This window comes from Oncorhynchus mykiss, chromosome 2 (assembly GCF_057628025.1).
Source record: "Oncorhynchus mykiss isolate SJ-2025 chromosome 2, ASM5762802v1, whole genome shotgun sequence".
Taxonomy (NCBI): Eukaryota; Metazoa; Chordata; class Actinopteri; order Salmoniformes; family Salmonidae; genus Oncorhynchus; species Oncorhynchus mykiss.
Genome location: NC_143023.1, coordinates 68,841,247 through 68,869,207, shown reverse-complemented (window position 1 = coordinate 68,869,207; position 27,961 = coordinate 68,841,247). Strand labels below are relative to the sequence as shown.

Here is a 27,961-nt window from a genome sequence, read left to right as displayed (position 1 = left end):
TTGCACAAGGTATGAAAAAGATAGATTTATTTAATGACAAAATAAAACAAAATAATGATGGGACCAGCAATAGTTCTACGTATCCAGAGATGTTTGGCTTTGCGTCACCCACTCCTCAAACAGAATGTAGACAAAGACTGACAAAACAAAGAGAAAAATCTAACTTACAAAATAAAATACATTGAAGTCTTCGAAAGAACGACACAATTTATCTACAAACACTGAAGATTAGCCTCAAGGTTACAGCCTTTTTCATTCATTAAAAGTCCTTACAAAAAAATGATAATGATAAATCTCCATTGAATAATAATATAACTGTAGAAATTGTCCCCATTCCTGGTCAGATATTCAGTGGTTTAGGCTAAAACTGTTAGGCTCCAGAGAGAGACCAAACTAGCTTCGTCTCAGCCAATGTCTGTGCACACAATATCAGGACCTTCTCTTCTCATCCAATGAGGGGGGGGACAGAACTAAAAACCAAAACAATAATGAACCGAAAGAAGTTAGTTTAACTTTGACTAAGCTGAAAAACGCAACATCTTCAAAAAATAAGTTGTTTTATATTCCCCATCCTCCCTCAAATTGACTCCTCCCACCGTGTCTATCCCCTGAGCCCCTTCTGCCAGCTTCCCACTGCAAACTGAGCCCATCTGTTGAAGTGTGTGCTCTGGGTTCAAGGGGCAATGCTGGATTATTCTCATAACATTAAGGTAAAAAAAGGATACCTTTACTTTAGAACTAATATTGTAATGAAGCTTAAAATTGAATCCCAGGGATAGAGTTCCATTGTTTTCATCAATCTAACCGATCTGAATGTTCTAAATCACATTGTTTGAAGACAACAGGTTCCCTGGGAAAGATCTTGCCCCCCTCCAAACCCCCCAGGTACAACTTCAGGTGTCCTGTAGTGTCTGAAATGTGTCCGAGTATGTGTGTGTGAGAGAGTGTGAGAGAGAAAGTGTGTGTGTGTGTGTGTGTGTGTGTGTGTGTGTTTGTTAGTGGCTGTCCATTTGACAGTCCTCAGCACATGGATATGGTGACGTTGATGCCCAGGTTTCCGTTCTCAGCAAACAGCTGCGCGATGGAAGTGTCAAACACTAGGCAGTCGCTGTTCATAATGGCAGTGGCGATGCCCTCATGGATGGAGCGGGGCGTGGCCTCCCAGGTGAGCCGTCGCCGGTGCCCGTTGAGCTCCAGGCGGTAGGCAAAGTTTTCTGCCTGCTTCCGCGTGCCAATCAGCTGCACAATGGCAAAGAACTGCTGGTGACCGTCGTACTTCTCCTGCTTCTCCAGGACCAGCATGAAGTGGAATCCGAAGCAGGATTGCATCATGACCCAGTCCACTGCCCCAGGCAGGTTAATGTCCGTGGCAAGGAACACGATGTCCTCGCCCTGCAGCGTGGTGATGGATTTGTGCTGGTGCATGAGGTGGGGCATGACCGCGTCCAACGAGCCCTGCCACTTACACGAGGCCCCTGGGCAGGGGCAGGAGTATGGCCGGAACTCACACAGCTCCTCGTGCTCTGCCTTGTCTGTGTGGGGCAGCGTCACCTCACAGCCCGACGACGCATACTTGCAGGGGAACAGCACAGAGTTGGCCACCTTCTCCATGGCCAGGTTCCTGATGGAGCCCAGCGGGCCCCGGCAGGTGGGGCAGCAAGTGAGCTTGGGCCGGCAGTTGCTGCAGACCAGGTGGCCGCTCTGGCACTGCAGGATGGGGGGCAGCACATAGTCGAAGCAGACAGGGCACTCAAACAGGCTGGCCAGGTCGCTGTTAGAGGCCGTAGTGCCGGACAAGGTGGGGACGCGCTGGGAGGGGGCGCACTTGGAGGTTCCTGTGGGCAGCGCTGTGGCGGTCTGGCGACTCATTTCTGTAGAGAAACAGGGAGAACACAGGTTAGACACAACGGGATAATAAATTAACTATACATTTGGTGTGAATGTAGTGAGGACAAACGTAATGGTTTCCATGAGGCTTGACCAATCACAGATTCTTAAAACAATAGTCATGGTTCATTCACATGCACAAAGGTCATATGTTAAACTACAAATGTTCTGAAGAATATCATGTAACAATTTCAAACGGAATGGAAGTGTGTGTAAAACAACAATCTAGTACAGGAACTCTGACCCTACGAGGTCCAGACTACTGCTGCTTTTCTGTTCTACCTGATAATTAAGTTGCACCCACCTGGTGTGCCAGGTCTAAAAATCAGTCCCTGGTTTTAAGCAGTGGAACTGGCTTCAAGGTCCAGATTTGAATTTGAGGGGTATGCTTTATTTTTTTATTTTTTTTACTGTTCATGTGTGCCGGTAGTTTACTGGCAACTGCCTTCTATTCATACAGGAAGAGCGGGTACGGTAAAAATAGTTACACTCAGTGCAAAGGAGTCTAAACAGAAGAGTACATAATGTACATGCAGCAGACAAAGTATTCAGACCTCGTCTTTCCCACATTTTGTTATGTTACAGCCTTATTCTAAAATGGAGTAAATCGTTTCCCCCCCTCATCAATCTACCCACAACACCCCATAATGACAAAGCAAAAATAGATTTAGAAATGTTTGCCAATGTATAAATAAAAACATTTGACATAAGTATTCAGACCCTTTACTCAGTACTTTGTTGAAGCACCTACAGAAAGTATTACAGGTTTTCATCAAGGATCTCTGTACTTAGCTCAGTTTATTTATCCCTTTATCCTGACTAGTCTCCCAGTCCCTGCTACTGAAAAACAGGTTCTCCCATCTCCACAGAGGAACTCTGGAGCTCTGTCAGAGTGACCATCGGGCTCTTGGTCACCTCCCTGACCATGGCCTCTCTCCTCGATTGCTCAGTTTAGCCGGGCGGTTTTTGCTCTGGCATGCACTGTCAACTGTAGGGACCATTATATAGACTAGAGGTCGACCGATTAATCGGAACGTCCGATAAATTAGCGCCAATTTCAAGTTTTCATAACAATCGGAAATCGGTATTTTTGGGTGCCGTTTTCCGATTATTTAAAAAAATATTTTAAAAACATGTATTTTTACACCTTTCATTTAACTAGGCAAGTCAGTTAAGAACACATTCTTATTTTCAATGACTGCCTAGGAACTGTGGGTTAACTGCCCTGTTCAGGTGCAGAACGACAGATTTTCACCTTGTCAGCTCAGGGGATCCAATCTTGCAACCGCACAGTTAACTAGTCCAACGCTCTAATCATTGCCCTCCACGAGTAGCCTACCTGTTACTCAAATTCAGTAGAAGCCAAGGTAAATTGTTAGCTAGCATTAAACTTATCTTTAAAAAAAGCAGACACATCGATGGCTCTGAACAAACTTTATTTGACTCTTTGCAAACTGGAATCCACACATCCTGAGGCTGCATTCATTGTAGCTGGGGATTTTAACAAGGCTAATCTGAAAACAAGACTCCCTAAATTGTATCGGCATATCGATTGCGCAACCAGGGCTGGTAAAACCTTGGATCATTGCTATTCTAACTTCCGCGATGCATATTAGGCCCTCCCCCGCCCTCCTTTCGGAAAAGCTGACCACGACTCCATTTTGTTGCTCCCTGCCTACAGACAGAAGCTAAAACAAGAAACTCCCACGCTGAGGTCTGTTCAACGCTGGTCCGACCAATCTGATTCCACGCTCCAAGACTGCTTCCATCACGTGGACTGGGATATGTTTCGTATTGCGTCAAACAACAACATTGACGCTGATTCGTCGCTGATTCGGTGAGCGAGTTCATTAGAACGTGCGTTGAAGATGTCGTTCCCATAGCAACGATTAAAACATTCCCAAACCAGAAACCGTGGATTGATGGCAGCATTCGTGTGAAACTGAAAGCGTGAACCACTGCTTTTAATCAGGGCAAGGTGACCGGAAACATGACCGAATACAAACAGTGTAACTATTCCCTCCGCAAGGCAATCAAACAAGCTAAGCGTCAGTATAGAGACAAAGTAGAATCGCAATTCAACGGCTCAGACAGGTATGTGGCAGGGTCTATAGTCAATCGCGGATTACAAAAAGAAAACCAGCCCAGTCACGCACCAGGATGCCTTGCTCCCAGGCAGACTAAACAACTTTTTTGCCCGCTTTGAGGACAATACAGTGCCACTGACACGGCCCGCAACCAAAACATGCGGACTCTCCTTCACTGCAGCCGAGGTGAGTAAAACATTTAAACGTGTTAACCCTCACAAGGCTGCAGGCCCAGACGGCATCCCCAGCCGCGCCCTCAGAGCATGTGCAGACCAACTGGCTGGTGTGTTTACGGACATATTCAATCAATCCTTATCCCAGTCTGCTGTTCCCACATGCTTCAAGAGGGCCACCATTGTTCCTGTTCCCAAGAAAGCTAAGGTAACTGAGCTAAACGACTACCGCCCCGTAGCACTCACTTCCGTCATCATGAAGTGCTTTGAGAGACTAGTCAAGGACCATATCACCTCCACCCTACCTGACACCCTAGACCCACTCCAATTTGCTTACCGCCCAAATAGGTCCACAGACGATGCAATCTCAACCACACTGCCCTAACCCATCTGGACAAGAGGAATACCTATGTGAGAATGCTGTTCATCGACTAGAGCTCAGCATTTAACACCATAGTACCCTCCAAACTCGTCATCAAGCTCGAGACCCTGGGTCTCGACCCCGCCCTGTGCAACTGGGTACTGGACTTCCTGACGGGCCGCCCCCAGGTGGTGAGGGTAGGTAACAACATCTCCACCCCGCTGATCCTCAACACTGGGGCCCCACAAGGGTGCGTTCTGAGCCCTCTCCTGTACTCCCTGTTCACCCATGACTGCGTGGCCACGCACACCTCCAACTCAATCATCAAGTTTGCGGACGACACAGTGGTAGGCTTGATTACCAACAATGACGAGACGGCATACAGGGAGGAGGTGAGGGCCCTCGGAGTGTGGTGTCAGGAAAATAACCTCACACTCAACGTCAACAAAACTAAGGAGATGATTGTGGACTTCAGGAAACAGCAGAGGGAACACCCCTCTATCCATATCGATGGAACAGTAGTGGAGAGGGTAGCAAGTTAAGTTCCTCGGCGTACACATCAAACAAACTGAATTGGTCCACCCACACAGACAGCATCGTGAAGAAGGCGCAGCAGCGCCTCTTCAACCTCAGGAGGCTGAAGAAATCCGGCTTGTCACCAAAAGCACACAAACTTCTACAGATGCACAATCGAGAGCATCCTGTCGGGCTGTATCACCACCTGGTACGGCAACTGCTCCGCCCACAACCGTAAAGCTCTCCAGAGGGTAGTGAGGTCTGCACAACGCATCACCGGGGGCAAACTACCTGCCCTCCAGGACACCTACACCACCCGATTTCACAGGAAGGCCATAAAGATCATCAAGGACAACAACCACCCGAGCCACTGCCTAGTCACCCCACTATCATCCAGAAGGCGAGATCAGTACAGGTGCATCAAAGCTGGGACCGAGAGACTGTTAAACAGCCACCACTAACATTGAGTGGCTGCTGCCAACACACTGACTCAACTCCAGCCACTTTAATAATGGGAATTGATGTAAAATATATCACTAGCCACTTTAAACAATGCTACTTAATATAATGTTTACATACCCTACATTATTTATCTCATATGTATACGTATATACTGTACTCTATATCATCTACTGCATCTTTATGTAATACATGTATCACTAGCCACTTTAAACTATGCCACTTCGTTTACATACTCATCTCATATGTATATACTGTACTCGATACCATCTACTGCATCTTGCCTATGCCGCTCTGTACCATCACTCATTCATATATCTTTATGTACATATTCTTTATCCCTTTACACTTGTGTGTATAACATAGTAGTTTTGGAATTGTTAGCTAGATTACTCGTTGGTTATTACTGCATTGTCGGAACTAGAAGCACAAGCATTTCGCTACACTCGCATTAACATCTGCTAACCATGTGTATGTGACAAATAAAATTTGATTTGATCCAGTTTAGCAGGCAATATTAACCAGGTGAAATTGTGTCATTTCTCTTGCGTTCATTGCATGCAGAGTCAGGGTATATGCAACAGTTTGGGCTGCCTGGCTCATTGCGAACTAATTTGCCAGAATTTTACGTAATTATGACATACATTGAAGGTTGTGCAATGTAACAAGAATATTTAGACTTAGGGATGCCACCCGTTAGATAAAATACAGAACTGTTCCATATTTCCGTATTTCACTGAAATAAACGTTTTGTTTTCGAAATGATAGGTTCCGGATTCGATCATATTAATGACCAAAGGCTCGTAGTTCTGTGTTATAATTAAGTCTGATTTGGTAGAGCAATCTGACTGAGCAGCAGCAGGCCCGTAATCATTCATTCAAACAGCACTTTCGTAGGTTTTGCCAGCAGCTCTTCGCAAGCACAGCGCTGTTTATGACTTCAAGCTTATCAGCCTAATGGCTGGTGTTACCAATGTGAAATGGCTAGCTAGTTAGCTGGGTGTGCGCTAATACTGTTTCAAACGTCACTCGCTTTTAGATTTGGAGTAGTTATTCTCCTTGCGCTGCAAGCGCCGTGGCTTTTGTGGAGCGATGGGTAACGATGCTTCGAGTGTGGCTGTTGTCGATGTGTTCCTGGTTTGAGCCCAGGTAGGGGCGAGGGGGAGACGGAAGCTATACTGTTACACTGGCAATACTATAGTGCCTATGAGAACATCCAATAGTTAAAGGTATATGAAATACAAATGGTATAGAGAGAAAGTCCTATAAATACTATATTAACGACAACCTAAAACCTCTTAGCTTGGAATATTGAAGTCTCATGTTAAAATGAACCACCAACTTTAATATGTTCTCATGTTCTGAGCAAGGAACTTAAACGTTAGCTTTTTTACATGGCACACATTACTTTCTTCTCCAACACTTTGTTTTTGCATTATTTAAACCAAATTGAACAAGTTTCATTATTCATTTGCGGCTAAATTTATTTTATTGATGTTTTATATTAAGTTAAAATAAGTTAATGTTAATGAAAATCACAATATTAAATTATCAAATAAAACAATTAAATCAGCCGATTTATCGGCATCGGCTTTTTTGGTCCTCCAATAATCGGTATCGGCGTTGAAAAATCATAATCGGTCGACCTCTAATATAGACAGGTGTGTGCCTTTCCAAATCATGTCCAATCAATTTAATTTACCACGGGTGGACTCCAATTAAGTTGTAGAAACATCAAGGATGCTCAATGGAAACAGGATCCACCTTGGCTCAATTTCAAGTCTCATAGCAAAGGGTCTGAATACTTATGTAAATAAGGTATTTCTATTTTTATACATTTGCAAACATCTATAAAAACCTGTTTTCTAAAAAAAAAACATACACCCTTATTCTAAAATTGATTAGAGTAACGCAACTCCAAAATGTGGAAAAAGTCAAGGGGCCTTTCGGCCTCTAGGAAGATGTTCTCTGTTGACAACCAGAGAGAATGGCATGTTCCTCTCTTAGCACAGCCCCAGTACAGTGGGCTGACTGGGACGTCCAGGAAGGCAGCCCTATACACTGATTGGCCCTTCCCTTCCTCCCGCTGAGGGTCAGCCTAGAGGTTCTGTGATATGCCCATCTGTCTATAAAGCCTGACCAGCGAAGGGCAAGCACAGAGCTTGGAGGCTATTTTTGGCCCAGGAGAGCAACACAGATTCATGGTTGCATAAAAAAAAAATATTTAAAAGAAGACTCCATACGGCAATGTGGACTAGGATGGATGCGAGAGCAGAGCACTAGTTTGCTTCCTGTCAGCTGTTCCCATGGTAACAGGCTGCGGTTGAGGCCTTTGTGGATGGGACGGCCCGCCGAGTGGAGGGAGGGCTGGATTTTCCCTGGGCCTGGCAGGAGCTGGGTGTGACCCACCCCTGGCCCTGCTGCTTTATATAACCCACAGCACAGCTCAGAGACAGGCAGGAAGACAGCCATGAGGCACTGTGCTCCAGACAAAAAAAATAATGTGAAATGGAGGGAAATGACTGCTGGGAAGCAGAGAGAGGGGGTAGACTGGGCAGCAGAGCTGTTCAGGTAAAGTTGAAGTCGGAAGTTTACATACACTTACGTTTGAGTCATTAAAACACGTTTTTCAACCGCTCCACAAATTTCTTGTTAAAACTAGTTTTGGCAAGTTGGTTAGGACATCTACTTTGTGCATGACAATTCATTTTTCCCAACAATTGTTTACAGACAGATTATTTCACTGTATCACAATTCCAGTGGGTCAGAAGTTTACATACACTAAGTTGACTGCCTTTAAACAGCTTGGAAAATTCCAGAAAATTATGTTATGGCTTTAGAAGCTTCTGTTAGGCTAATTGACATCATTTGAGTCAATGGTAGGTGTACCTGTGGATGCATTTCAAGGCCTACCTTCAAACTCAGTGCCTCTTTGCTTGACATCATGGGAAAATCAAAAGAAATCAGACAAGATCCCAGAAACAAAATTGTAGACCTCCACAAGTCTGATTCATCCTTGGAAGCAATTTCCAAACCCCTGAAGGTACCATGTTCATCTGTACAAACAATAGCACGCAAGTATAAACACCATGGGACGACGCAGCCACCATACCGCTCAGGAATGAGACGCGTTCTGTCTCCTAGAGATTAACATACTTTGGTGCGAAAAGTGAAAATCAATCCCAGAACAACAGCAAAGGACCTTGTGAAGATGCTGGAGGAAACGGGTACAAAAGTATCTATATCCACAGTGAAACAAGTCCTATAATCGACATAACCTGAAAGGCTGTTCAGCAAAGAAGAAGCCACTGCTCCAAAACTGCCATAAAAAAGCCAGACTATGGTTTGCAACTGCACTTGGGAACAAAGATCGTACTTTTTGGAGAAATGTCCTCTGGTCTGATGAAGCAAAAATAGAACAGTTTGGCCATAATGACCATCGTTATGTTTGGAGGAAAAAGGGGGGAGGTTTGCAAGCCGGAGAACACCATCCAAACCGTGAAGCACGGGGGTGGCAGCATGTTGTGGGGGCACTTTGCTGCAGGAGGGTCTGGCGCACTTCACAAAATAGATGGCATCACGAGCAAAGAAAATTATGTGGCTATATTGAAGCATCATCAAGACTGATCAGTCAAGAAGTTAAAGTTTGGTCGCAAATGGGTCTTCCAAATGGACATTGACCCCAAGCATACTTCCAAAGTTCTGGCAAATGGCTTAAGGACAACAAAGTGAAGGCCATCACAAAGCCCTGACCTCAATCCTATAGAAAATGTGTGTGCAGAACTGAAAAAGCATGTGCGAGCAAGGAGGCCTTACAAACCTGACTCAGTTACACCAGCTCTGTCAGGAGGAATGGGCCAAAATTCATCCAAATTATTGTGGAAAGCTTGTGGAAGGCTACCCAAAATGTTTGACCCAAGTTAAACAATTTAACTTCTTTGGGCTGGGGGCAGTAATGAGTAGCTTGGATGAATAAGGTGCCGAGAGTAAACCGTTTGCTACTCAGGCCCAGTTGCTAATATATGCATATTATTATTAGTATTGGATAGAAAACGCACTGAAGTTTCTAAAACTGTTTGAATGATGTCTGAGTGTAACAGAACTCACATGGCAGGCAAAAACCTGAAAAGGAATCCCTTCTGGGAGTGGGAAATCTGAGGTTTGTAGTTTTTCAACTCTTGGCCTATCGAATACAGTGTCTATGGGGTCAAATTGCACTTCCTAAGGCTTCCACTAGATGTCAGTCTTTAGAACCTTGTTTGATGCTTCTATTGTCAAGTGGGGGCAAATGAGAAGGGAATGAGTCAGAGGTCTGCCAGAGAGCCATGAGCTGGTGACGCACGTTCACGTGAGAGTTAGCTTGAGTTCCATTGCATTTCTGAAGACAAAAGGAATTCTCCGGTTGGAACATTATTGAAGATTTGTTAAAAACATCCTAAAGATTGATTCTATACATCGTTTGACATGTTTCTACGGACTGTAACGGAACTTTTCGACTTGATCGCGCGTCATGAATTTGGAATACTGGGCTAAACGTGCAAACAAAAAGGAGGTATTTGGACATAAATGGACATTATCGAACAAAACAAACATTTATTGTGGAACTGGGATTCCTGGGAGTGCATTCTGATGAAGATCAAAGGTAAGTGAATATATATATAATGCTATTTCTGACTTCTGTTGACTACACATGGCGGATATCTGTTTGGGTTGTTTTGGTCTCCGAGCGCTGTATTCAGATCATAGCATGGTGTGCTTTTTCCGTAAAGTAAAAAAAAAAAACTGAAACAGTGGTTGCATTAAGGAGAAATGTATCTATTTATTATTCCGTGCATAATTAGTTGCATCTTTTATCAATCTTATCAATGAGTATTACTGTAAATTGACGTGGCTCTCTGCAAAATCACCAGATGTTTTGGAACTACTGAACGTAACGCGCCAATGTAAACAGATCTTTTGATATAAATATGAACTTTATCGAACAAAACATACATGTATAACATGAAGTCCTATGAGTATCATCTGATGAAGATCAAAGGTTAGGGATTAATTTCTCTCTTTTTGTGACTACTCTTTGGCTGGAAAAACTGCTGTTTTTCTGTGACTTGGCTCTGACCTAACATAATCGTTTGGTTTGCTTTTGCTGTAAAGCCTTTTTGAAATCAGACACTGTGGTGGGATTAAAAGGCAACGCTACCAAATACTCATTGAGTGTATGTAAACTTCTGACCCACTGGGAACATGATGAAATAAATAAATAATTCTCTACTATTATTCTGACATTTCACATTCTTAAAATAAAGTGGTGATCCTAACTGACCTAAGACAGGGATTTTTTTTTACTAGGATTGAATGTCCAGAATTGTGAAAAACTGAGTTTAAATGCATTTGGCTAAGGTGTATGTAAACTTCAGACTTCAACTGTAGGTGTCATTAAGGCTGCCTGTGACCACATCTGCTTGGATAAAGCTCCACCTATTGATGGGCCTCTTAGCAAGCTGCTCTGGACACACAAGCAACATCTGTGGACCAAATTAGCACAGAACACAACAGGGCAAAGCCAAGACTAGCAGGGCTAAAACAAGAGCTATGTGTGGGTGCTGAGAAAGCAGCTTGTTGAGATGGAACAGTTGCACTTGGTGGCTGCTGTCTGGGCTATAAGTGTGTGAGGTTTAGTATGTGTGTGGGCGTGAGTGAGTGAGCACTTTAGTAGGAATAGTCTGCAGTGACGGTAACAGTATCTGCCTGTGTGTGGGTTGCTGCAGCCTGCATGAAGGCAGTGATGTGCTCCAGAGCAACAGGGAAAAGGGAGATGCAGACAGCTCTTTAGTCTGTCTCCAGGAGGCTGGAGGCTTTGGCATCAGCAGCCTCTATTTTACTCCCTCGTCCCAGAGTCTGTACTGCCTGCCACAGTGTCTGGCTGGATGCAGACTAGTGTTGTCACAATACCAGAATTTTGACTTCGATACTGGTTCCAGGTTTAGTATCACAAAAAAAAGCCATATTAGCCAGTCACGGAATGGTACTTGATCCAGCCCATAAAATACTCTGTTCAATCATTGGGCATCTTGAGTTCAGTATCATTACATTTTTTTATAAATTACTTTTTATTTTTACACCAGTCAAATACAATGAAGGATAATTAACATTGACATCTAAAAAAGGTCGGATTCGGTCAACATAGCCTACTCGAGGCACGGTACATTCAGATTAAATATTCACAAGACGGAGAGTTAAAGACAGTGCCTGTTGCGCACCACACATCCATCACCTTGAATCTGAGCAGAGGCGGTCAGCATTGGAGCTATTTATTTATCTATACTTAATTGTTTAAAACTTGGACGTTTGTAATTTTATGACGCATGTCTTCCCTTGTTTCAAAGTAGCCTAGCCAAAATACAACCATAGAACTGTTGAGGTAATTATTTGGCAAGGAATTATTATCCCATTGTCACCAGTAATTTTTTCATTATCTATTTATTTTCAAAATCAAAAGTTATTTTATTGCCCAGCTGCCAAAGACTAGTATTATGTCAGTCATTAGTAACCCATGCTAGGTGATGCATCTTTTGATCTCCCCGCTCTCTTAATTTCTAAGGGATATTTTTATCTCGGTCAAATGAAAACGCTCACGCATGCAGTGGACTTTTGAGACTGATGTTCTCAATAATTGCATTTTGGAACATGTGCAGCACATAGTTGTATTTCTTCATATCATAAAGCTCAATCAACATTAAGCTAAAGGGTCTGCTCGGTTGCATCACCCTCATTGTTTTGTTTTTTTAATGTGCAGTGGTTGTATGAATTTTGTCTCTGTTTTGAACGTATATATTGTTTTTATTGTTCTAGGGACGACCTTAACTTAGATCTCTAGAGGGAATCATTGTGTATAAAGTATTTGGCTGTAATTGTAATGTTGCAATATTTTACAGGCTATCAAGGGTGGCCAACCATAAACTAGGTAAATCAAAATATAACCTAGGCCTATCTACAATACAGGTGAATGAATATTTACTAAGGAGTGTGCATGCATTGAGTTATTGAGCTTGTTTGGCTGATTTTGTGCGCCTACAAATGACAAGGCAACAGTAAACATGTCGTCCCCCACGAATGATGCAGCAGCCTTCGGGAGAGACGTGAGAGAGACCGAATAAGTGAATTCAATGTTTTTGGTGGCAAACAGCATATTTCACATTATGGTTTGCACATTGTCACAAAGTACTAGGGCAGTGAACTGAGGTTAGCTTTAGCCGTCAGCCAGCAAAGGAAGTTTGCCTACAAAGCTGGAAGCTACCGGTATCTTCTTGCGTTGTAAAGTGTTTCAGCGTGTATGGACATTGTTTTGCGAACAGTATAAGAAAGCAGTTTCAAAATGTCTACATGCCATGTTGCATTCATTATTCAAGTGTTAACCCAGACTCCCAGTGCAGGTTAGCAATAATTTGGCTGCGCTGATACACAGGCTTGACCCGTGAGACACATTTGACAGAAGTACCAAAATAAACTAATTCTAGTAGCGAACCATATTTCATGTTCTAGTATCGGAAAAATAACCTAATTTTGGTATACCGTGCAACACTAATGCAGACACCCATGGGACTGGTGCCATAATGAGCATAAACAACACTGCTCTGAGAGTGCACACATTGGTGTGCCTGCAGTGATTCCCATTGGAGGAACCGGCTACATGAGTATTTCTCCTACTGAGGAAGAGGATAGACATTCATGATTTAGAACTAGGGCGTACAGGCCAGAGTAAGAGCAGCTGAGCAGAGGCCACTGCAGAGATCAGAACAAAGCACGTTCACCATAAATAGTGGAAATTATTCCAAGACTTTAGGGCTCAATGAACACTTGAAACAACCAGGTCTTGTGCCTCATTAAACATAACGTCTAAAGAACCATTTGACATCGTAATCATGCTTTTCTCATGCTAATGGTTAAGAGGGCAGAATGACTTAGCTACTAGACCTCTGGTAGGACTAGATGCGCAGTCAGAACTGTCTGTGTCCACCGTGTTCTTTGTTGTAGGATGGGCTGACTTGTGGTGCTAGTGGAAACTCTTCAGGTCATGTCTTTACACAGGAAACACAAGCGATTGTACCTGAATCACTTCAAGAGATGGGTCTAGCATTCCACCATATTTGAATTTCTTATTTATGTTCATACGTAGTAGGAACTACGTTTGGGGGGGGGGGGGGCCAGGTTCTGGTCAGGCACATGTGATAAATTGTGCAACAATCAAACAAGAGGGAGGTAAAGACAGTAGGTTGGGATTAGGTTGTGTTAGGACTCTCTCCTCCCGACCCGTGTGTTGGGAAGCTGGGGTGAATGGCACACGAGGACGAGATGCTCAATATGTCCCTCCAGATGGAGAGGAGTTGATTACTAAACCAGCTCAGGGTGATGACCTCTCCTCCATCTACCAATCACACTCACTGAACCTTCATTAGATGACCTCTACAATCCTCCAAACACCTCCCCTGCTTTATCAAACAAGCTGCTTCCCCTGGGTTAACCCAAACATTGACACAGACAAACACACGAGAAAGAAAATGTTGCTTGCCTTCGTCCATAAGATTCCCAAATAAGGCTTTCTTCTCTTGAAAAATGGGTAACTCTGAAAGGGGAGAGAGAAGAGAGGTTAACTAGTGGAGTAAAAACAATTCTTAAAAAGTAAGTCAAATGGAGCTGAGGTAGCCATAGAAACACATCAATCAACACCACTGCAGTCTCAGAGTTCTGTAAAGGCCCATATGCCCACCTTCTGTTCTCTGCAGGGTGACCATTCAGGGCTGGTCATAGTCAACAGTTCTAGCTATAGTATGAAGGTGGACATGTGTTGGGGACTGACTCAGACCTCCCCAAACAGCACAGATACAAATTAAGTGTTAAATCAGTGAGTTGTGGAAACAAAAATGTAATGGCTAGAGCCATATTAGCTAGAGTGCCACTACTGAGCGCTCTTGGCCTCGCACATTCCACTGGAAACTCACTGCTTCCATCATGCAATGGGTTAACACTACTAATGCAAAGTACATTACATGGAGCATCGATTTCCCTCTTCAGTCTGTTCTCAACACAACCTTTAGGCCTACTATCACATTACAACAACTGGCTACATCCTGACTGACACTAACATGGAAATATTTGACGAAATCAGTCCACTGATTGAAGTTTTGATTGTGGTCCTCTGTCGCTCAGTTGGTAGAGTGTGGCGCTTGCAATGCCAGGACAGTGGGTTCTAGAGGTCGACTGATTAACTTCTTATGGCTGGGGGGGGGGGCAGTATTGAGTAGCTTGGATGAATAAGGTGCCTAAAGTAAACGGTCTGCTCCTCAGTCTCAGTTGCTAATATATGCATATTATTATTAGTATTGGATAGAAAACTCTGAAGTTCCTAAAACTGTTTGAATGATGTCTGAGTATAACATAACTCATATGGCAGGCAAAATCCTGAGTTTAAATCAAAACAGGAAGTCAAATCTGAGCTTTGTATGTATTCACCAGAGTCCCCAATGAAATCCCCTTGAGATATTAATGATGTTGCACTGCCTAGGGGTTCCACTAGATGTCAACCATCAATAGAAATTATGAGACTTTATGGTGTTGTGGGAGTGAATGATAGCAGAATCAGTCAGGTGTCTGGCAGTCAGTCGTCTGGCAGTCAGTCATTTTCTGATCATGCTTATTCCTCATGGCAGTCACTTGCGTTCCATTGCTCACGAAGATAAGGAGTACTCCGGTTGGAACTTTATTGAAGCTATATGTTAAAAACATCCTAATGATCGATTCTGTACTTAGTTTGAAATGTTTCTTTGACCAGTAATATAACTTTTTGAAGTTTTTGTCCAATATAACGCTGACCAGAATGAGCGTTTGGATATGTATACCAAACGCACTAACAAAAGAAGGTATTTGGACATAAATAACGGCCATTTTTGAACAAAACAAACATTCATTGTGGACCCGGGATTCCTGGAGTGCTTTCTGATGTAGATCAAAGGGAATTTTTATCATGTAATTTGTTTATGTTCTTGTTTATGTTCTGAGCGCCGTCTCAGATTATTGCATGGCTGGCTTATTCCGTAAAGTTTTTTTGAAATCAGACACAGCGGTTGCATTAAGGAGAGGTATATCTATAATTCCATGTGTATAACTTGTATTATCATCTACATTTATGATGAGTATTTCTATTGAATGATGTGGCTATGCAAAAATCACTGGATGTTTTTGGAACTAGTGAATGTAACGCGCCAATGTAAACTCATAAACTCATTACGTGAATACAGTAAGAAGCCAAGGTAAGTTGCTAGCTAGCATTAAACTCATCTTATAAAAAAACAAATCAATCATAAATCGCTAGTGATAACTACACATGGTTGATGGTATTACTAGTTTATCTAGCGTGTTCTGCGTTGCATATAATCGATGCGCATTCGCGAAAAAGGACTGTCGTTGCTCCAACGTGTACCTAGCCATAAACATCAATGCTTTTCTTAAAATCAATACACAGAAGTATATATTTTTAAATCTGCATATTTAGCTAAAAGAAATCCAGTTTAGCAGGCAATATTAACCGGGTGAAATTGTGTCACTTCTCTTGCGTTCATTGCACGCAGAGTCAGGGTATATGCAACAGTTTGGGCAGCCTGGCTCATTGCGAACGAATTTGCCAGAATTTTATGTAATTATGACATAACATTGAAGGTTGTGCAATGTAACTGGAATATTTAGACTGATGGATGCCACCCGTTAGATAAAATACAGAACTGTTCCATATTTCACTGAAAGAATAAATGTTTCGTTTCCGGATTCGACCATATTAATGACCAAAGGCTCGTATTTCTGTGTGTTATTATGTTATAATTAAATCTATGATTTGATAGAGCAGTCCGACTGAGCGATGGTAGGCACCAGCAGGCTAGTAAGCATTCATTCAAACAGCACTTTCGTGCGTTTTGCCAGCAACTCTTCATTGTGCTTCAAGCATTGCGCTGTTTATGACTTCAAGCCTATCAACTCCCGAGATTAGGCTGGTGTAACCGATGTGAAATGGCTAGCTAGTTAACGGTGTGCGCGCTAATAGCTTTTCAAACCTCACTCGCTCTGAGACTTGGAGTAGTTGTTCCCCTTGCTCTGCATGGGTAACGCTACTTCGATGGTGTCTGTTGTCAATGTGTTCCTGGTTCGAGCCCAGGTAGCGGCGAGGAGAGGGATGGAAGCTATACTGTTACACTGGCAATACTAAAGTGCCTATAAGAACATCCAATAGCCAAAGGTATATGAAATACAAATCGTAGAGAGAGAAATAGTCCTATAAATACTATATTAACTACAACCTAACCTCTTACCTTGGAATATTGAAGACTCATGTTAAAAGGAACCACCAGCTTTCATATGTTCTCATGTTCTGAGCAAGGAACTTAAACGTTAGCTTTTTTACATGGCACATATTGCACTTTTACTTTCTTCTCCAACACTTTGTTTTTGCATTATTTAAACCAAATTGAACAGGTTTCATTATTTATTTGAGGCTAAATTGATTTTATTGATGTATTATATCAAGTTAAAATAAGTGTTCATTCAGTATTGTTGTAATGGTCATTATTACAAAAAAATAATATATATAAATATATATATATATATTTTTTAATCGTCCGATTAAATCAGTATCTGCTTTTTTTTGGTCCTCCAATAAATCGGTATAAAAATCATAATCAGTCGACCTCTAGTGGGTTCAATGCACAGGAGCATCTGCACGAATAATGTATGCACAAGTCTGTAAGCCACATTGGATAAAAGCTTCTGCTAAATGGCATATAGTCTTAATATGGATCCAAATCTCTGCACAGAACTCATGTCAGATTGGTTGTTTTATCATTTAAAACGTCTTCCGGTCTAGCACATTTGTTGAATCATGTAGTCTTTGTGTAGGGTAAATCTATGAATTCACGTCACTACCTCGTTAAAACATGACTTCTCTACGATGACGGCCGGTAAGGAGCACCAGAATCTAGCAGATGTGGGCTAAACCCAAAACAAACACTATCATGTGTATTAGCAGCTGCCTCCATGTAGGTGCCTGGCTTTGAGTAAGCGTGGCCTGGTAGAGGCGGCGAGTCTCTGCCTGCCCCCTTTCTGTAAACTCCGGCTGCTGTTTACTATCAAACACGCCGTCTGCTTGTGCCCTCCACACTGCTGCAGAGGAGAGGAACACACACCACTTCAAAGCAGCATAACATCCAAAACACAACAGAGGGAGACAACGACAGAGTTGGCAACCATGACAATTGTTCGGTATGTTTGTACAGAGGGTCAGAAAAACAAAAGCATTTCTACTTAACAAAACATGCCATTCTTTGTTCTCCACTCATGTCCAGTCTCTCTCACACCCCTGCATATACAAAGTATACAAAAAATGCCCTGCCATTCTTAGGATCTGCAGTGCCTTGCAGAAAACAAAGCCATTACTGGACAGAAGTGAACACCAGTAGGTATTTATGACACCACAGTTGCACCTCAGGTATAGGAGGCACAGGGGGAAAGGGGGCAAACATTCCAACAGACATTCTCACAGAAAATGAGCAGAGCAATATTTATGAGCCACCGAGTGTGCAAATAGGACATTTTACCTTTAGGTTTGTTGGCAGTTGTTCTAGAAGCTATGCATGTGAAGAGCTTGAGCACCCCCTTCCATGAGTTCATGGGCTGAACATTAGCTCTGCCCGACATAGGGAGAGTGTGAGGGAACTCTTCATCGCGTTTTTTCCATAAGAACAAAAACAGCCCATAACAGAGGGCAGATCCTTTCCCGTCACTCTCCCTAGGTCTCTACTTAAACTCCCATCAGAAAACAGATGTACTACTGCAGTCAGAGCCTGGGGGTCCAGGGCCAGACACCTTGGCGGGCTGGACGCCTCAAACAGAGCCAGAGACTCCGATTCACGCACTTCTTTCACCAGCACGGCAGAGGGCAGGAGGCTGTAGTCTTAATCCTCTTTAAAGTGCAGCCCAGGAAAAGGCCACAAGGAAGGGTGGAGGAGCCATGGGTAGGAGGGGCCCAAGTAGAGAATAAAAAAAAAATATATATATATATATATTTTTTTTTTTAAATAACACGTAGCTGTAATCCAGGAATGTTACACAAGTATATCCAGCTCCGCGGCAAGCAGGCAGCCCAGCCAGGGAGAGAAATGGAGCACATTGAAGAGGAAGCTAAGGAAACACTGGCAGTGTTCTTCTCCTGAAAGCCCTAGTCTAGGTAACCACTCCCTGCTCGGTCACTATCTTCTGAGTGATCCAGTCAGTCAGTGGAGAAGGCAGCGAGAGGCAGGTATTAGGGTGAAACAGACAGTCCTGGCTGAGCACCATAGAGCAGTCCCCCTTGCCTGACGCCTGCACTGCTCCCTGTAGGCTAAGGAGTCCAATGTCAGACTGGAGAGCGCATGCTCACGCTCTCCCCCACCCTCTTTCTGGGGAGTGGGGCCCTTCTCAGATTACAGCTCTGGCAGCTCCACCTCCAGCTGGGCTAACACCGTCCTGCCTGCTTCCCTCCCTTCCTCTGACCATGCAGACTAGACAAAGAAACTGGAGAGAGTTGAGAGCTGGAGAACACACAAGTACCCTTACTTACACTCAGTGACACACAGTCCCAAAAACAGCCTCACAGTGGAGTAGACACCCTAATCACAAACACAGGTCAGAGTATACATTACAAATGCACAGCACAATATTCAGAGTTGATACCAAAAATACTTCATAACCTCACACACACACACACTCTCTCTCTGAGCATGGACAGGGCAGTGACAGTCATGGAATTTTGGATGACTTATTGGTAATTTCCGCAGTCACCGTTCCAACCATTTTCTCCTCTGTTCCTGAATGCATGTGCTACTGCTGCAGGGAGGGGGATGTTGCCCAGGCAACTATAGACTCATTTGCTACAACACCTTGCTTGTTTCAGGCAAGGAGCAACAAAGTTTGATCACGTTATAGAGAGTCTGTTACAGCAGAAACAGACTCAAACCGCACAAATGCCCGGGCATCCAGTCTTCAGTTCGTTCCAAACACACACACACAAAAAATGGTTCTGCCGGTTGTTTTATTCTCATGATGGTCTGCACCCATAACTGTCGGGTACAGTTCTACAGGAATTGTGCCAGCCCTAGTCATGGATTGTGGCAATGTAACCGTTATAGCTACTGTATCTTTTCTAATCCAAATAGACTTCCAATGAAATTATTCAGAGACATGCCCGGTCTTTGAGAGCAATCCTTAGAAGTTAAAGTACAGGTATTATAGAGGCCATTGGTCTCAATCATTCAGACCAAATGTGTCGAAATAGGTTTCAGCAACAGGTATGATGGTATATCGTAAAATCTCATTAAGTGCTAGAACAGCAACAATACTTTACCAAGTATTCTATACTGACCTCATTACCAACCTAACAATACTAATAAACTGTCAATAGACTAGGCAGAAAGCACATTCACTGCCCTTCCCTCCCTGAGTAACATTTGAAAGTAATGTACTTGCTACATTGCTACATAAGATTACTAGGTGAGACAATGTAAGATGAATGTAAGTCGCTCTGGATAAGAGTGCTTGCTAAAATGTAGACAGACATCCTTTTTTATTCCCCCCTCTTTCTCCCCTATTTTGTGGTATCTAATTGTAACTACCAGTCTTGTCCCATCGCTGCGACTCCCGTACGGACTCAGGAGAGGCGAAGGTCGAGAGCCGGGCATCCCCCGAAACAGGACCCAGCCAAGCCACACTGCTTCTTGACACAACACCCGCTTAACCTGGAAGCCAGCCACACCAATGTGTCAGAGGAAACACTACACCTGGCGACCGTGTCAGCATGCATTGTGCCCAGCCCGCCACAGGAGTCGCTAGTGTGTGATGGGACAAGAACATCCCTGCCAGCCAAACCCTCCCCAAACCCAGACAACGCTGGGCCAATTGCACACCGCCCCGTGGGTCTCCCGGTCGAGCCTGGACTCGAACCAGGATCTCTAGTGTCACAGCGATACAGTGCCTTAGACCACTGCGCCACTCAGGAGGCCAGACAGAGGTATTCTAACTTCTAAAAGCAGGAGCATATTCTTTGGCATCCTTTAACAGGCTGGTGAACAAAAGGTTACTCAGAGTCAGGTGCCAGGCAGAGCACATAAAACAGCAGGCAAAAGGGTAGCTCTTACAGTTGTTCTTACAGTATAATGACTATTAAAGCCACATTTACAGTCATTTGGATATAGCCTACCTCTTAGCTTAAAAGAATATGAATTTTAAAAACGTTGTCAAGCTTATTACTGAAAGGGAGGGAAGTGGCACATGCATTTCCATCTTAAATGTGTCATAATATTTAGGCTACATCCAAGCTGTAGACACCGGAAAAAGGACAGGATGCATAGAACTCTCAGCCAGCAGGATGCAAAACAGGTAGCCCAGTGGAAATGTACCATGGGTCTACCACAAAGAACACACCTTGACAATAAGTGAAAGACACTGACAAAGGCATTGCAGTAGTCTGATCAGACAGAATGGACTAGCCTATTTTCACTCTTGAATGCATCCATAGAAACACACCTTCCATGTAAACAGCTGCAGTGACAACCCACTCCACCTACTCAAAGAAAGCACAGGCAAACCTCCTTCCATGGCAGAGTAAACCAACACACAACTCTCCTCGCCTCGCAAGAGGGAAAAATAACTCATCTAGAAGCAAGAACACAAATTAACTAATTGTTTTACTGACAGGGCAGGAAACTATGCCGCCCACAAACAGTTTTAGATAGCGCTAAGCTAACATTTTGACTGCAAAAAAAGTAGCCTGCTTTGTGACAGCCCCTTCGCAAAAATATAATAATAGTTTGCTATATACAGAAGTTTGCTCAACCCCAGAAACAGAGTATTTATTCACTCAACTTCCTGGTATACAAGAGCAGCCTGGGCAAAGCAGCCAACTCACCCTGGGCAGAAGAGCATTATAAGCAGAAGCATGTGTTGCCATGGAAATGTTACATTGAGGGTTGGAATCTGAAGGCAGAAACACCCACCTTCAAACATCCAGCCCGCGCTTCTGCAAAACACACACAGCCAGTAGCATGTTCATTAAGCCAACCTGATGCAGGAGAGGGATTCTGATTTAGAGAAAATTAAAAGAGGAGGCAGACAGAGCACTTTCAAAGTATATAGAATTCCCTCACTGTTTGAGAGCCAGTGAGTGAGTTACCAAACTGGACCTCCTGCTGCTAGAGACAGCTGTCCGCCTGTCACTATGTTCAATTCACTATACATGTGCAGCTGCCAGCAAGTCAGGGAGCAACAGGACAGGCTACTACAGTCATGAACCAGGCAGCCAGCCATTTAATTTATTAAACCCAGGCCAGTCATAAGACACTATCAATACTGGCAGTCTTTGGTGCATTGTTTCCAACCAACAGATGCCTGAAACAGTAGTCCTAAAAATAAGGTTATGCTTTGGCTAACTAAATCACACAAACATTACAGAAGGAAACGGTTCTCTGTCGTAGTTGATACATTGGACATGAGATGGATGCAGTGCACAATTACATCCAATCAAGGACCTAAGGAAATCAGAAACAATTCTGCTAGTAGTTTATCAACAAATCACAACATACCTACCTACACTAGCTCGATTTGCAAACAGCTCCTTTGAACAACCAGTTTCCTTGAAATACATAGACATGTAGCTACAGAATGTACACCTGATAATGTGATATAACCAAAGATTTTGGTATCTCTTACTGGGCGTTACAGGTTGGCCTATACAAAACCTCGGTATTGGAGATACCATATTCGTTCGATTCAGCTAAACATGCATCTTAAAATGTCAGTGTCCCGTTGCATGTAGTTTGTTTTCACTTAGAAAATGCGCCATTACTAAAATAAAATAGGTTTCTCCATGGCGTGGCCATCTTGTCGATTTAAAATCTTCTATCACTGATCGACATAGGTCAGTGTCAAGACATGCAACACTTTGGGGTGGACCCACCTGTCTCAATCAATGAGAGAAGACGTGAAAATACAAGATGGCGACATGCATACTTTGGGATTACATCAAAGCAAAAAATAGAATTCAATAAAGTGCCTTTTTTTTTTTATACAAACGATCCACCTTCAACTGGACATGAAGATTTTAGAAGATACTTTTGGCCATGTAGTGTATGTGGAAACCAATTCAAATTTGTGGATTTGGCTACTTCGGCCACCCCCGTTGCTGACAGGTGTATAAAATTGAGCACACCGCCATGCAATCTCCATAGACAAACATTGACAGCAGAATAGCCTGTACTGAAGAGTTCGGTGACTTTCAACATGGCACCATCATAGAATGCCACCTTTCCAACAAGTCAGTTCATCACATTTCTGCCCTGCTAGAGCTGCCCCAGTCAGTACTGTTATTGTGGAAACGTCAAGGAGCAACAACTGCTCAGCCACGACGTGGTAGGCCACACAAGCTCACAGAACCGGACTGCGAAGTGCTGAATTGCATTTATTTTAATAAAAAAAATCAAATATGCCTTCCCTTGGATGCAACACTCACTACAGAGTTACAAACGGACTCTTGAAGCAATGTCAGCACAATAACTGTTCGTCTGGAGCGTCATGAAATGGGTTTCCATGGCAGAACAGCCACACACAAGCCTAAGATCACTGTGTGCAATGCCAAGCGTTGGCTGGAGTGGTGTAAAGCTTGCCGCCATTGGTCTCTGGAGAAGCGGAAACGTGTTCTCTGGAGTGATGAGTCACTCTTCATCTGGCAGTGCACAAAGCAAGGTCCATACAGAAATGGTGTGTCAAGAATGGTGTGGAAGAACTTGACTGGTCTGCACAGAACCCTGATCGCAACCCCATCAAACACCTTTGGGATGAATTGGGACGACTGCGAACCAGGCCTAATCGCCCAACAGTAGTGCTGACCTCACTAATGCTTGTCCTTGCAGAAATGTTCCAACATGTAGTGCAAAGTCTTCCCAGAAGGGTGGAGCCTGTTATAACAAAGGGGGGGACCAACTCCATTTTAATGCCCATGATTTTGGAATGGGATGTTCGACAAGCAGGTGGCCAAACATGTAGTGTACATGTTTGGCCGAATCGAGAACGAAGACAGTATCACCAAGTTAAGGTTGGTAGTACATTTTCTGTGCTAAACCAAACAGTACCTATCCTTTATTGCCCAGTATTGGATACCAAAAATCTTTGGTTATATCACATTATCGGGTGTAACAATCTGTAGCTAGTTGACATGTATGACTCGATAAAGTAGCCCGAGTTACATTCTTAATTTTAAAATAAAATCAGCAGCCAGGTAAGACGCAGACCGTCAGAAGGACACCGCATTGGCACATTCAGCAAATCTGATCTAACAAAGTGGATATTCCTCAAATCTGTCATGATTGATATATTGTAACAGGCCCAAAATGTGGTTACTAATGTCTGATTTGGATATTTGGCTGCATAACATTTAGAAGTTGTCCCTTTTCTGATTTAGAAGAAATGCTTGATAACTGCTAACTCCCATTAGTATAAGTTGGTAGCATAACTAGCATACAGAAATCAGGTGGTGGTAGTCAGTCATTTTTAACTGTAATGAACTTGATTGGTGACAACATGAACATGTATTGGGGTTGACTGTCATACAAGCATTATACTATATTTTAACCTCAACTACAGCCTACATGTTGGTTAATTGTGCTGGGGGAGCATGAGGAGATTCAGGATCTTTCCCCCACGCATTTCCATTGTTTTGGTCGACCTCTATCGCATCCATTTTACTCGGCCATTATCAATACAGAGTTAGATTTGGTTTGTAGTTGTCAATGTTTTTTGCAGAGCTGGGGTTCTCCTTGCCCCCCGATCACTGCTAAAAACCCATTGACAACTATGTGCCATTCAAGGAATTGTTAAATGAAGGTTATAACTATTTGGTTTTAACGTCACCTCTCGAAGAGCATAGTAAGAAGAACTACACATGAACCATTATTCCACATTTAACCATCTCAGAGTTATACAGCAAGCAACTGCATGCTTTTCACAATCAGTAAACATCAACTGATCATGTAACTTCAGAAACCTATCTAGCTAATCAAACAAGGTGTCATTTAGCTTTCTTCATCAGAGATTAGGCTTTTGGAAAGGACTTGACCTCAGCAAGTCTTCCTTCTGGGCAAAGTTGTCAGTTGGACTACTGCCATCACCACTATAAATAGCAAGCAAATCAAACAATATTTGGATATAGCCATCTAATTTATCCCCTGAAAGTGAGCTTGTTAACTAGCCATATTGACGTGATCTGTTATCAGCTAGCTATCCAATCTGATGTGGTCCATCAATCAATGTGGCCTATCATGTCTGTCAGCACCGATTCAACACTTAAAAACAATGTTGACAGGATGGGAAATTAACCTAAAACACTCGCACTTTCCAGGTATTGTTGATTTTTATATCACTCAAATATCAAATTAAATGGTGGCATTTGAGAGATATCGTGAGGCTCCACTCACCTACTGTATCTGAAATGACATAATATTTACTTATTGAAATCATGCTAAATCTGCGCTACTGTTTTGCATGGGATTATCAGAAATGTGTAGTTCTGACTACGCTCTTCAAGAGATGATAATATACAAAACCAAAGTTAACATTTATTTCACAGTCCCTTGAACGGCACGCAGTTAGTTGTCAATGGTTGCTCTGCACCTTATTGTTTAGTGTTATTGACAACGACCCTCTATATTTTCAAAGGAAAACAGGCTATATTCTCAGTTTAAGATTTATGGAGAAACATGGGATTAGGAATATAAAGTAAAGGTTGACAGAGGTGATGCAGAACCTGCCACATATGATTGGCACAACTAGTCTACAATCAAATCAGGCCCATTCATGTCAGCGTAGCACTGACATCGCTAACTTCAGACATGTTTGACATTCAAAGACAGCGCTTTAGCAAACAAGTGCAGAGTTGCAAGGTATGTATATTCAACTAGCTAGCTACGGAGGCCCAGACTCTGCGAACAAATCTGCTGAGACGATGTCGTCACCATAGCAAACGTATGCGCTAACGGTTAGCGTAGCTAACGTTACAACATAAACAAATCAATGTCCGCTATCAGCTAGTTATCCAACATTGCTTCACAAAACCGCAAAATGTTCACTTGCTGTGTAAACTAGGTAAAGTTAACGTTAGCTGACAAATTCGGCAAATTGCATGAGTTGAGCCAATTTTGGCACGACATGGGAGCCAGCAATCTTACTAGCCAGTTACTGTAACGTTAGCTAGTTGTTTAGTAGTAGAGAGCGCGGCCTACTCGAATCATGTAGCTAGCCAACATCAGTTATGTATTCTGACCTAGCTACAGTACAGTAGTTAACTAGGTACAACAAAGCCTCCGATGTGGTGACCGGAATTATCACTTAACCATCCACATATCTAGTTAGATAGTTTACCAGATAATTTAACGTTAGCCAGCATATCTAGTTTACGACGTGAAGTAGCTAACGGTAGCTATCTAACGTTAACACAGTTAGCTGAACATGCTATTATGAAGATGGCTATGTAACAACGTTAGCATCGTTGTTGTTTTTCGAGTACATCCCGGTAAAACATCCGCACTACTTACCTTGGATGAAATGTCCTTTTTATATTGTAGCTAGCTACTGCGACGTAATCCACAAGAGATTCCACTCCAATTCTACAGTCCTTCACTCTTTACCTACAGTGTTTCCACATTCGCGTTGTACTGGAGACGAGACGACTGTCGTCCAAGTACTCACCGGTCTCGTGACCGCGCACGGTTGTTGAAATAGTTTCTCACCAGAGCGGCGCAAAGGAGCACGCGCTTTAACTACATGAACGCACTAATGGTTGTAGTAGGCGTCATGAAAAAATCTTTACAGTATCCAAACAGTAGCAGCTAATGGTATTCTGCTTTATTTGTGAGCTTAATCTACCACACTCTGAATTTACTTGGGCTACTAAACCACTCATTCTCCTGTAATGGAACCACAGTAATTTAAATTGAAAAGTGGAAATGGAAGAAGAAAAAAATAGGCCTATGGCTATGCTGTGTTAAGGTTGGGTAGGCTACTTTCTAAATGTAATCCGTTACAGTTACTAGTTACCTGTCCAAAATTGTAATAAGCAACGTAACTTTTGGATTACCCAAACTCAGTAATGTAATCCGATTACTTTCCCCTTAAAAACTGTTACAGACCTATATCTATCCTACCCTGCCTTTCTAAGTTCTTCGAAAGCCAAGTTAACAAACAGATCACCGACCATTTCGAATCCCACCGTACCTTCTCCGCTATGCAATCTGGTTTCCCAGCCACGCTCAAGGTCCTAAACGATATCATAACCTCCATCGATAAAAGACAATACTGTGCAGCCGTGTTCATCGACCTGGCCAAGGCTTTCGACTCTGTCAATCACCGCATTCTTATCGGCAGGCTCAACAGCCTTGGTTTCTCAAATGACTGCCTCGCCTGGTTCACCAACTACTTCTCAGACAGAGTTCTGTGGGTCAAATCGGAGGGCCTGTTGTCCGGACCTCTGGCAGTCTCTATGGGGGTGCCACAGTGTTCAATTCTCGGGCTGACTCTTTTCTCTGTATACATCAATGATGTCACTCTTGCTGCTGGTGATTCTCTGATTCACCTCTAAGCAGATGACACCATTCTGTATACTTCTGGCCCTTCTGTGTTAACTAACCTCCAGACAAGCTTCAATGCCATACAACTCTCCTTCCATGGCTCTTAAATGCAAGAAAAACTAAATGCATGTTCTTCAACCGATCGTTGCCCGCACCTGCCCACCCATCTAGCATCACTACTCTGGACGGTTCTGACCTAGAATATGTGGACAACTACAAATACCTAGGTCTCTGGATACACTGTAAACTCTCCTTCCAGACTCACGTTAAGCATCTCCAATCCAAAATCAAATCTAGAATTGGCTTGGAAAAGCTCCCTAGAAAGGCAAGAACGTAGGAAGAAACCTAGAGAGGAACCAGGCTCTGAGGGGTGGCCAGTCCTCTTCTGGCTGTGCCGGGTTGAGATAGTTACCTGTCCAAAATAATAATCTAGTTTTCCAAAAGTATCTGTAATACATTACAGCTAAAATATTGTAATCCGATTACAGATACTTTTGAAAAACTAGATGATTACTTATTGTATTTCTTTTAAATTCAGAAAAAATTACACCTTCCTGTTTTCTCAATGACATTCAATTAAGCATTGAAAAAAGGCACAAGTTAAGGTTGTGTTCTACCTGATCGTCTGACCACAAGTCAGAGACCACTATGCTGACACACCAAATATGTTTGATGGATCATTTTGGTCTTCTTCTAATGCCTCTTCAGAGCAACGTAGTCCAAAAGTAACTGAAAGTAATCCGATTATATTATTGAGTTTGGGTAATTCAAAAGTTACATTACTGATTACAA

The 27,961-nt window shown here is 43.0% G+C and overlaps 1 protein-coding gene across 3 annotated transcripts; it reads right to left on the bottom strand.

The window, feature by feature from the left end:
* On the bottom strand, positions 1–26,386 carry siah1 (siah E3 ubiquitin protein ligase 1). Of its 3 annotated transcripts, none has more exons than XM_021569834.3 (3): positions 26,138–26,386; positions 14,050–14,103; positions 1–1,871 (listed from the first exon to the last, which is right to left on the bottom strand). In XM_021569834.3, the coding sequence occupies exons 2-3, from the start codon at positions 14,057–14,059 to the stop codon at positions 1,021–1,023; spliced, it is 861 nt and encodes a 286-aa protein (XP_021425509.1). In that variant the 5' UTR covers positions 14,060–14,103; positions 26,138–26,386; the 3' UTR covers positions 1–1,020. The 3 variants fall into 3 exon arrangements, with proteins under 3 accessions (XP_021425509.1, XP_036810038.2, XP_036810051.1); XM_036954143.2 differs by lacking the exon at positions 26,138–26,386 and adding an exon at positions 18,119–18,917; XM_036954156.2 differs by lacking the exon at positions 14,050–14,103 and having other exon boundaries at positions 26,138–26,317.
* Positions 26,387–27,961: the final 1,575 nt, after the last annotated feature.